This window comes from Pan paniscus, chromosome 5, assembly GCF_029289425.2.
Source record: "Pan paniscus chromosome 5, NHGRI_mPanPan1-v2.0_pri, whole genome shotgun sequence".
In the NCBI taxonomy this organism is placed as follows: Eukaryota; Metazoa; Chordata; class Mammalia; order Primates; family Hominidae; genus Pan; species Pan paniscus.
In genome coordinates this window covers 136,132,429-136,145,114 of record NC_073254.2, presented here as the reverse complement: position 1 = coordinate 136,145,114, position 12,686 = coordinate 136,132,429, and the positions used below count along the sequence as shown (strand labels likewise).

At 34.8% G+C, this 12,686-nt stretch overlaps 2 protein-coding genes across 3 annotated transcripts in view; one reads left to right on the top strand and one right to left on the bottom strand.

Moving 5' to 3' along the window:
* Window positions 1-12,686, bottom strand: part of NT5DC1 (5'-nucleotidase domain containing 1) — a 144,820-nt gene that overhangs the window by 108,714 nt on the left and 23,420 nt on the right. The gene's annotated exons all lie outside the window — the stretch shown is intronic.
* The window catches only part of COL10A1 (collagen type X alpha 1 chain), a 47,226-nt gene that overhangs the window by 29,394 nt on the left and 5,146 nt on the right, over window positions 1-12,686 (top strand). Inside the window, exon 2 of the mRNA XM_063605431.1 lies at window positions 11,346-11,514. Coding sequence (XP_063461501.1) covers window positions 11,361-11,514 — 154 coding nt within the window. The 5' untranslated portion in view covers window positions 11,346-11,360. The remainder of the gene's footprint in view (window positions 1-11,345; window positions 11,515-12,686) is intronic.

Sequence of the window (12,686 nt, the reverse complement as noted above, 5' to 3'; positions counted from 1 at the left end):
CAGAAATGGCTCAAAATTGGGGTTTCAGATCTTTGCATTTGTGACTAAATATTCTGTTTCGTATCTGAATCTGAGGGCTTCTTGTTCTGAGTAACAGATTCCAAACCGTTGGAACTAAGGACAAGAATAGCTTATTGTTATCTGTGATAACACTTTGTTTTCCAAACTCATGATAACAGCACATGGATTTTTCTCTGTTTATTAATATGAAAGATAGATACTGCCATATCAGAACAGTAAGTCACATCTGAGATTTCACAAATGAAATTTGACTGAAATAATAACAGCAATTTATAGTAAGTGTTATGTGGTGTGGAAGAAAAACTTGGGTTCAAACCCCAGTTCTGCCGCCTACCAGCTAAATGACCTTGGATGAGTCATTCCACTTAATAAGCTTCATTTTCTTCTTTTAAAAAAAACCCCACAAAACTTAAAAAAAATAGCTATAACCGTCTACCTAAGAATGGTTTTTAGAATTAGAAGAATCATGATTATAAAGCATGTAACACAGTGCCTGGGAAATGACAGGTGTCAGCCCCCTTGTCCTTTAAAAAAAAAAGTGTGCATATTACATACATACACACAAACACATAATATTATTCAGCCTTAAAAAAGAAGAAAATCCTGCTATTTTTGACAACATGGATGAACCTAGAAGACAATATGCTAAGTGAAATAAACCAGACACAGAAGGACAAATACTGCATGATCTCACTCATACGTGTAATCTAAAAAAGTCAAAATTCATAGAAGCAGGGAGTAGAATGGTGGCTGCCAAGGGCTGCAGAGTGGAGGGTCACAGGGAGATGTTTTTCAAGTGGCACAAAGTTTCAGTTATGTAGGATGAATAAGTTCATGAAATCTAATGTACAGCATGGTGACTATAGTTCGAGATACTGTATCATATACTTAAAATACGCTAAAAGAGTAGGTATTTAAGTGTTCTCACCAATGTGATGGATATGTTAATTAGCTTGATTGTGGTAACCATTTAGCAATGTGTGTGTATGTGTATATATATATATCTGAAAATATATTGTATACCATAAATATATATACTTTTAATTTATCACTTATAACTCAATAAAGCCAGAAAAAAATTTTTTTAACCTGAGTATTTGTGAAACTATGACCAGGGATGGGTATGTTGATCCACAGTTTAAAGTACTGCCAGCAGCATATATATCAGGAAAAAAAAAATGTTTGTTAGTCGAATTAAAGTCCAATGAGTCTAGAGTAAATATTAAATATAGCTCGTGCAAAATGCTTTTGGTAATAGAAGTTATATTGTTCATCAAGTAATGAAATGGAATACTACCTAAGATTTTAATGAGAAAAAAGTTAATTTTGTCCAAGCATAACTTTGCTGAATAACAAGCAGAACTGAGGGCTCTACCAATATTATCTAGAGAACTCACATGGAGTTGTTAAATAAAAAGCGGGGGGGGGGGGCGGTTATGGATGCTACAGAAAAAAAATGAAATATTTTCTAGTACTTACTTGGATTAGTATCTCTTTCAGCTCTAATATTCATATTTTAATGGTATTGATGCAATTCTCCAATTTTCATTTTATAAACTTGAATGTTCTAAAATATTTATCTAATACTCACAACCCAAATGATAACATCTTCCCCCTTTAAGGGTCATATATGTATTTCCATTCAAGAGAAGATGCTAACAGGTAGGTTGAGCAGGGAAAGAATTAATAAATGATATCAGTAGTCTGTGAGCCCATTTTTATTTCCTGGCATATAATATTTTTAATACATTGAAGAGTTGAATAAATCAATCTATCAATAAGTAAATGGGGTACGGATGAGTAAAAGATAATGGGAAAGTGAAGCATAGCTATGTCTAAAAAGTTATTTGTTGCTCTGAAACTTCATAGTTCAGGTTTCTGAGATATTTAAAGAAATCTCCCTAAACTCCCAAGATTCTGGGCTCTTCTCCTTTTTCTTTCCATCTCAGGCCCAACCTGAACCTACCCTCTTACATCTATATCCTCCTACCATGCCTACTTTCAGAAAAACTGTCTTTGAAAAATCTCTGAAATTCTAACTTATTAGCCAGCCAGTAGAACAATTTAAGGTACACACTTACTAGAACAGCAACCACGGTTATTTTCTTTTGTGAAAACTACTTTGGGAAGAAGTTGTTAATACTAGGACCTCTACAAGAATTCCAAGTTATTATTTTAAGGTAAAGAAAGGTTTGGAAAGACTCAGGTCCAAACCAGCACCACGCAAATGGCCCTATCCCTGGGAATTCACAAGCATGAGGCAAACCATCCACCTCAATAAACATGGAAATCTGGTGTCCTGACGCTCTTAATTCCTTCATTCAGGAACATTTATAAGGCCTATGCCTTATAACAGGCACTACTTGTATAGAGTGGAATTTCAATAATAAATAACCCATAGTCCTTGAATTACATTCAGGAAAGAGTATAAAGTATGAGAAAACACCATTTCATGATTTGGAAGATAGATTCACACAGACACTAAAGAAGCCAGAGGCCATAAGAGGCTTTGGTGTCTGGCGTTTATCTCCATGAGTCTACAGCAGGAAGTAGCTCCTGCTCCAGATTCCTAGAACCCAACCTGGCAACTGGTACACATAGAGGGTCAGAAAAAGTCTGACAATCATTTGAGAAGACTGTCTAATATCAGAGATATTTACCTCTTTGACACCAGTATGGTCATCATCACCAATCACAATTGTGGAGCATTCCCAAGCACTGTTTTGCCACTTATGTGTCATTTCACTTTCCAAAGATCCTAACATATAAAATTAAGAGAAAGTAGGGGAAGATGACAGCATGTCTAAACTTCCGCCTGATTAGCATCATAAGTGGCAAGAGTTATTTTTGACTCATAAGTTATTAAAGATAGTAAGAATTTCAGCACTAATAAGATCACTGGGGGAAAAAAACCACTATTAATGGTTATTATATCTCTATAGCACATACATTTTATTTTCTATTTGTTACATTTTTCCCAAATAGCAATTACCTTTAAAATATGAAAGAAAGCAGGCAAAGAGGAAACCAGGGTGCAAAAAGGCCAGGTGATCTGGTCAGCATTACTGGTATGCAAGAGGCAGGAACCAGGGATGGCAGGAAGACTCACTTAGCATCTTTGCACTGTTAGGGAAGAGGTCTGTGGGTGAGGTAACACAATTATTTGATCAATGGCTAAACAGACAAGGGCCCAGCATTACTGGGATGTATTTTCATTGTTAGTATGATTAAGTTAAATAGCTGCATAAGTATCCGTTTTGATGATGGGTTTCTTGGTGGTCTGTGTTGCCACACAGACCCTACAGGTACTCAGGCGCCCTATAGGTACTTAATATTCTACAGGTACTCATGTACCCTACAAGTACTTTACTTTGTACACTATAGATGGTGACTGTGGAGTTGTTCTCAAGTATGATGGCAAACAGAGGAATAAAGAGATCTAAATAAAAAGTGTTACCCTGTGACTTCTCTAATTAACACTTTAATTTGCTATAATTTCTCCTTCCAACTTAGCAGAAACTGCATGTGAAAGCTGAAGTTGTAAACAGAGTAGGAACTAACATGTGTGAATGGTTGAGAACCCATTGGGTGGCCAAGATCCCTGAAGATCTTAGGTCAAGGGGCCAAGACATTCTATATTTTTAACTCAGCTGGGTTACTATGGAAAGCAGGTGATGTCATTAAGCACTTGGCGCACGAAACTATGAGCTCTTCAAGTAATGTAGCAATTTGTGTATAACGGAAAACAGAATATAAAGCCCTTGTTAAAACTTTGTAAATGACTCTCAGTTTTTCTTGACCTGACCTGACGTTTCAGGGGTTTTTCATAAACACCTGTTTTTATGCATGAATTTCTCTTTTCAAACTCTCAGCAGGTATCTAACCACTAAAGCACATTAGACTATTTACACAAATAGATCATTTTTAGCTTCTGGGCTCTATAATGGCACCTAAGAATGTTCTTTTAAAATTTTTTCAAGAGGAATGAGGTACAGCAAGGTGGTGGTGGAAGGTGCCCTGACTAAACTTCTCGGCACTTTTCCCATTTCTACCCTAAAAGGATGAAGGATTAGAAGAACAGGAAAGTCACTATCCTGCCAGAACAGGGGGTGAACACATTAGCCCAGTCGCTGGTGTTTTCCCTCAGTGGGCTCTCTCGCCAACAGCTTGTCACATCAGAAATGTAACTCAGTTAAACATTAGGCCAGGGGATGTGCATAATAAACTAGTTTCCTTGTCTGAAAAATAAAATGATTGATGTGGATGAATTTTCCTGCCCCTTACAGCTGAGTCTATGAAAGAACAATAATATTCTGAATAAAGACATATGTACCTTAAAAGAAAGTTTTACATGAAAAAAAAAACTCATAAGCAAATTAAAAAGACAAATAAACTGGGAAAAATATGTGAAAACTATATCACAGAACAGAGGTTTAAGTTATAGAACATGTACAGGAAAAGTAGGCTAGAGAAATGGTCTAAGCTATATGAAAAGATACTCAACCATGCTTTCAGTAAGAAGAATGAAAATTACAACTAGACTGAGATTCCAATTTTCACCTCTAAGGTGGACAAAAATTAAAAAGTTCAACAAAATCTAAACAACATATCCTGTTGGTGATGCTGAGGGGAAACAAGGCCATGAATCCCCATTCTATGACTCTCTCCCAAAGACATTCAGGCTACATATACACCCACACACAAAGTTATTCACTATAAAGTATTTGTGTTAAAGACATGGAATCAACCTAAATACCCATCAATGATAGACTGGATAAAGAAAATGTGGTACATATACCCCATGGAATACTATGCAGCCATAAAAAACAATAAGATAATGTCCTTTGCAGAAACACATGTGGTGCTGGAGGCCATTATCCTTAGCAAACTAATACAGGAACAGAACACCAAATACTGCATGTTCTCACTTATAAGTAGGAGCTAAATGATAAGAAACCATGGACACATAGAGAGGAACAACACACACTGGGGTCTTTCAGAGGGTGGAGGGTAGAAGGAGGAAGAGGATTAGGAAAAATAACTAATGGATACTAGGATTAATACCTGGGTGATGAAATAAACTGTACAATAAAGCCCCATGACACAAGTTTACCTATGTAACACACCTGCACTTGTACCTCTGAATTAAAAGTTAAAAAAAAGTATTTGTATTGGCAAAAGACAGGAAATAACACAGATGTCCATCTATAGGGCAATGGTTGAAAAAACTATGGTGCATCTATACAATGGAGTACCATGAAGCTGTAAAAAGGAATGCAGACCATCTTTACACAATGTTCTGCAATGATCTCCAATATAAACTGTTATCTATAATAAAGCTTCAGTTCAGGTCAAGAAAAACTGAGTCATTTACAAAATGAAGTATGTACACTGTGATGCCATTTACTTAAGAAGCTGGGAGGGATATAAATGAATAATACATTTTTTAATAAAAAGGATAAATCAAAACAATGTTTTAAAAATAGTTACATATAGAAGGAAGGTGAAACACAGGGTGGATAGGTCAGTAACAGAGGCTACCCTTCTCTGAATATTCCTTGTTTTATAAATTTGACTTCAGAAATATACAATGTTTGCTGGAGCTGGCTTATACTGGCTCTTGGTGAACGTTCAGGTATTTTGTGATCGGGTTTTCTGGAAACTGACCATACCACGGAGATCAGCAAACACATCTCCTTCACCCTCAGGTTGGTTGTTAAACATATATCCGAACACCAGATAAAACATATGTACTTTATGAAAGTATAAAACAAATTAAATTTAAAAAGAGCATTCCTAAAAATTGAAAGCAAAATGAAACAAACCTAACAGTGAATTGAGTGGGTAGTATTACCACATTGAATCAACTGTGTCATGTGACTTTACAGCACAGTAATGCAGCTCTAGTGAAAATACCAAAAGAATTGCAAACATAATCAAACGGCTTATATTTTTTTTCAATATTCTGGTACGAATATTGGTATTTTTATTTTGAGAAATTGTGAGTATCATGGAATAAACAAATGAATAACTATATTACTGGCATGAGTACTAGGGTTTTTAGCATGGGACCAAGCAGCTACAGATACAAGATTGAGGTCATTAAGTAAACACCTGTGGTCCTGAATGTGCATTGGCTACATCAGTAAAATGTTATCATATATCTTATATTTAATGAACACCCTGTGCATACGTTTCTTAGCTGTTCACTAGATAGAATGACCAACCCAGAAGCAATGTGCATCCCTAGGACCCAGACATCCAGGCACTCAGACTGTGGTTTCTATTTCCCACAAAAGAAACTAAGAGTCTGTGGAGAAATGTCTTATTGTAGATCTGGGCCACGAAAGGTACAAAACATTAGAAGGAAAGAAGCTATAAAAAAAGCTACTGGGATCATGGTCAAAAGAACTCAGGAGCCAACTGGTAGAGGAGAGGCTCTCACTGGCCAAAAATGGGGAAAAAATTCTGAACAATAGTAAGATTAATAAGTGCCATGGACTGAAACACATACAATACATTATAAACTGAATGTTTATAATGATAAACACACACACCTTCCTCACTACACCTGTGGAGGATGCTGGGAGCAGCTTATTGTTCTAAATGCTGGTAAAGGCATTTCTCCTGCTTTTTCTATACACACTGTTCTTCAGGGTAATCAAATAGTTGATGAAGGGGCGTTTTTCTTTATAGAGAATATCCTAGCTAATAAATAAAATACAAATGATAAAATCAGAATATCATCATTTTATAACCTATAATAAAATATTGACTGTAGGCAATTACCAATGTCCAGTAACACCAAAGAGACACCAGCAATTAAGGGCTTCCTAACAGAAGTATATCATACCACTCTCTGTAAAGGGTTCTTGCCAAAAAATGTATTTGTGTGTGCTGTATCTGTGTGTGAGTGAGTGTGTGTATCTCAAACCTGAAATCAGATGAAAACTCTAGATTTAACTACCAATCTCCACAGTAGCAAGTTAAGTGACAACAAATTCTAGATCACAGGAAATTGCATGAGACAGATGACACGGTTTTTCAACAAATAAACTGCAAGGGAGTAAAAAGTGACACAAGACACCTAGAGTAACAGGTTTAGTCCATTTTACACTACTATAACAGAATGCCACAGACGGGGTAATTTATGATGAACAGAGCTTTATTCGGCACACAGTTCTGAAGGCTAGGAAGTCCAAGAGGATGGCACCGGTATCTGGAGAGAGCGTTCATGCTGTAGTATCGCATGGCAGAAGGCAGAAGGGCAAAAGAGGGCAAAAGTGTGCAAGAGAGCAAAAGGGGGCCGAGCTTGCTTCTATATAAAGCCCACTCTCACAACAACTAACCCATTCCCACAATAACATTAATCCATTTATGAGGGCATAGTCCTCGCAACCTCATCACCTCTTAAAGATCCCACTTGCCAAAACTGTTACATTAAGAATTAAGTTTCCAACACATGAACTTTGGGGGATACATTCAAACCATGACAACAGGGATATACGAATCAACCTAATTTCAACAAACAATTTATCAATCAATAAAAAATATATGTGGATATGTATGTGTTTCTATATAATATAGACATGTGTATACATATGTTTGTGTATATACATGTCTATATATGTATGTGAACTACAGGATTTGATGATATTAAGAAATGGCTGATTTTTTAATACGATGATGACATTGTTTTAAAGAAAAAAGACTCCTTTTCTTCTGGAAAAATATACCAAAATATTCACAGGTAAATTGGTACAATATATGGGATTTACTTCAAAATTTGGAGGAGTAGTGAATGAAAAGAGAATTGAGTGACAGCGAGTTGAGATCAGTTTGAATGACAGGCATATAGGCATTTATTGTAACTATTCTCACTACTATAAAAGACAAGTTTTCTGTAAAAAAGTTTAAAAAGCATATGAACACAAATAACAAAAACCAATGTAACTAATATTAACAAGGTGGTAATAGAACACTGATATCAGACTATACATTCTAACTTAGGAGGCCATCATGATCACCTGAGGAGCTTCATGAAAATATAGTCTTTGAATCACCACTATTTTAATGAACCTCAAAGGCTGAAGGAATTGTGCATTTCCCTCAGGACAGCAGGAGTGGGAAAAAGAGGCTGAGAACCACTGTGTAAACACTTTAAGGGTATAGAATATATATTATTCACCCAGTATTTATCTTAATGTCTAACACTTAAGAAGCACTTAAGAAACATAAGGTGAATTAATTAACGATCCACAGATGTGCAAATGAATAGGCAAGCTTAATAGTAGCTAACTGCCAGATGTGAAAAAAATCATTATTCATATTTGATATTTAAAAAAATTACTCAGGTTATAGAGTTTAAAGAGTATGGCTCTCTGTTTTGAGTGGAATGGGTTTCCTTCATAAAGCCACAGACTAGTCACTTCAAACAGCTACAAGTAAACACCCAGAGTAAAAATAGTTTTAAATACACAATTGGGTGGGGTGTGGCTAGAAAATATTCTGATTCTACAATCTGTTTTGGACAAGACAGTGCTTCTTATGTGACTAACAAAGCAAACAGCAGTCAGATTCCTTGTGCTGAAATAAGTACACTATTTGCAAAAAGGGTTGAATGTCCAAGGCTTATTCAATAAGGACACCACATTTTCCAAAACTAAAGGGGAGTATAGAATGACAAATACCCACATATATTTACATATCCCTAAAAGAAGACACACAGCCTCCTGGTATGGATTTTTTTGTGTCTCTAATAAGTACTAACTGGAGCCAAGTCTACCACCTGACCATGGAGAACAGCAGAATACCTCAAGCACAGGAATAATCTAATTTTAAAACTGGGAGGAGCTTAGAAACCACCTAGTCCAAACTTTTCATTGTGTTGATAAAAAACAGATGCCCAGAGAGGTTAAAGTGAAAGGCTCTGAAAATTGTTGCAATAGCCACAGATGAACAAATGGTATACACCGGGGCATAGCACTATGTATTAAGAGCTGAGAATTAGTCTTCTGAACGTTCACGAGTGATAACTAACAGGGTATCAGTCTCAATTATAAGCAAATAGCAGTATGTGTGTGCATGTGTATCACCATATATACACACAAAATATTAAAATATATATTTTAATAATTCCTTTCAAAACAAATTCAACCTAGCATTCAAAAGCATCCATAAAGTTACCTCACCTACTTTTTCAAAATTGTGTCCAAATGGGCCATAAGCCAAAAGGCAGGTGTTTTCTCTCACTTATCTTTTGTAGTCTCCTACAGATGTAGCAGAGTACATATTATAATTACAAAAGCTATTCCATATATAATTTCCAAATGATGAAAGAATTATAAACTTTCCTATTTTGTTATTCTAAACTGCTATAAGAAACATATTTTATATGTATCTATGAGTATTATACAGAGATATATATAACAATGTAAATTTTTTTAATATGGCAATCAACAAAATGCTTACAAGCAAGAGGAGAGAGGCAATGAGATGCCTTATCCATTTACATTTCCATAAAGGGCTATACAAGGCTTTGTTTAAAATACAGAAAATTGCTTGAAGGGGAGAGAAAGGGAAAAGAAAAAGGATAAATCTTTAGTTCATTCACTGGTCAAACTTTCAATTATTTCAATTATTGATTAGTCCTGAATCCATACTACTTTAATTCTGTGGAGGTAGAAAAATGATGTGTCTATGCCTGTGTATGGAATAGTCCTCCTCAACCAGTTCACCTGCATAGTCAATTTGATTTTGATTCAAAACGATGAAATTAAATAAGATGAAAAATTTGGACTCTCAACTTCCCACCTTTATTAGATTTTTTAGGATCCTAAAAACTGATTTTAAAGGCTTCCTAATATTGTTAAACAGAGTCTAACTACCGAAATTGACAACAATAGTGTTTACTTCCACCTTTGAGGAAAAGTATTTCTAACTGGGATGACTCCTAACTGCAAGTTAAGCCAATAATATTTTTTTTAAGCTGAAAGCAAAGTTTGAGAATTTTTTTCTCCTGAAATAAACACAGCAATCTTATGTAAATTAACATAATATGAGATTATCAAATTAAGGGGTTTTTGCAAACTCTACTGCAACTCTAAAGTAAACCCAAATTTAAGCACGAAAATCTGAAGTCATTTACTGAATATAGCGTAGTGTTGTGAATAAGGGATCTAAATCCTAAAAGCCTAAAAGTAATTAAGAATTGGGGTCAGCTATTTTCACAAAAATTTATGAATATTAATAGACACATTGATAACTTTATGTAATAACTCAATAATTTAGATGATGGTCTAAATCCAGTACCCCCTTCAAGGAATTTTATCCGCTTTTATGTACTACCACATATTATATAATATCAACCAATTAACATAAGAATGTGCTTTTCAAAAATAAAAAGGGGGTATCATCATTCCACCATGAACCAGCCTGAACACTAGAGTATTAACTAATAAAATAGAATCACAAAGATAGTCCTTGGTTAAAACTATTAATATATATTTAAGACAATGGGTTTATTTTTAAATAAGAAAACAAGGAAAAGGAGAGCCCAGCCCGATCTTGTGTGCCTACCCAATAGAACTTTCCACCATAATTAGTGCTTACCACCTTTGAGGGGAGGAGCTTAAGCTCAGGGTAACCTCATGTAGTAAGGGAAAAACAGTATAAATAACACTGAACAGCTCTCGAGAGGCACCTTCTGCACTGCTCATCTGGGCAGAGGAAGCTTCAGAAAGCTGCCAAGGCACCATCTCCAGGAACTCCCAGCACGCAGGTAAGCGTACGCTTACTGGTGGACTTCCATGTTAACTTGCTTGGAAAGAAACTTTAAAGATTTAAATACTTGAGTTTTCTCAAGTATTAGAAGTATTAAAGTGATTTAAAAAATGGGTTTCTACTAAAATGCACTCCAAAAGTTCTTTTTGCATCAGTCTGTGGATGATAGTCCCAATAAAACCATATTGTAAAAATTTGCCCTAATCCGAATTTCAGTGTATTTTGAAACTATTAGATATTTCAGGCTATGTCAAAGATCCTAGATTATTTAATACAGACATCCAATCCTAATTTCTGTTTCGTTTCCTTTAGGTAAATCATTTTATTTTCACTTGATTACCTGAGTATAGCTTCCAAAAATAACTAAGACATATATTTACATAACTAAAAAATGATCTCTCATTTATTTATGGCACATATTAAAAATATATAGGATAGGTTAAAAAAGTAGATAACTGTATAAAGAACTCATCTGTGAAACATGAGAATAAAAAATAGGTTAATAACAATGCTGTATAAAGTTATTCTTTTCTGTTTTTCAGAATCCATCTGAGAATATGCTGCCACAAATACCCTTTTTGCTGCTAGTATCCTTGAACTTGGTTCATGGAGTGTTTTACGCTGAACGATACCAAACGCCCACAGGCATAAAAGGCCCACTACCCAACACCAAGACACAGTTCTTCATTCCCTACACCATAAAGAGTAAAGGTAAACTGAATTGTATATTTTGTTCTATTAACAAGTTGGTTGTTGCTTTCTATAATCTTAATAATCTCTTTAACAAAATGCATTTAACTTTGGTGTTACTTTCAAACTTCTGAATTAGCCCAAATTATTACAACAAAGTGATCTGTGAAAAAAGTAGAACAAGAATATCCAATAAGTGTAGTAGAAAGGATATACTTGAAAATATAGTTGAAAGATATACCTGCAAAAAATCAGAACTTTTGTGTGTACAAATTTTTTTCTCAGATGCTGCTTTTGCACAAATAACTGCATGTAATCCAGAAATCTTGATCTAATCAAAACTAATCAAGTTTAAAAATTTTAAGCTAAAAATAACTGCCAATTGTACAAAGAAGGTAGCTGGTTTATTTAGCTAAATACTTAAACATTTACTTTTAAAACTAATTCAACTAGCCCACAAACAGATATAAAACTGAGTCTTATCAAAAAAATCTGATGGCCTCCCCCACAACAATGAACAAATGTAATTATGAGAATTGCCAAGCAGGCAAATGAAACTGCAATTCTCATAATTACTTATACATTTTGAATATAGTTTAGTGGTAAAATGCAGAGACTTAACTGTAATGCATAAGCTGTGTGACCTGAGGTAAGTTACTTGTCCTCCCATGCCTTAGTTTCCTCATTTGTAAAATAAGGAGCAGCTATCTCAAGGGCTGCTGCGAAGTTTAAATGAATTAATACCTGTAAAGTGCTTTAAGTGTTGCTATTACTTCTACTACTACTTCTGTTACTCCTAGTTTTATTTCTACTACTTTTAGCTACTAATATAGGCTTCAATAAGTTAACTTTCTTCTTGAATCTGTTGCTTACCTGTCCAGTTTTCTTGGTTACTCTTTGAAGATTACTGAGATAATATATGTAAAGCACTAAGGTTCTCAAAGGAGGGCAACTTCTAGGCCTCATATTCACTAATTTTATTTAACAGCAACTGACACGACCACCTATAAAATATCTACAGAATAATATAAACTGACTGTAGGCTTCAAACTCCCTTTCCATAATTTTTTAATTATATATTTTATACTGTAAATAAAGCTAAGGATATTTGTTATAAAGTTTAAATATTATGCTTTTGGGAACAACCATTTTGAGCAATGAAACTTATAGAATTGTCTTTTTAAGAAGAAAGA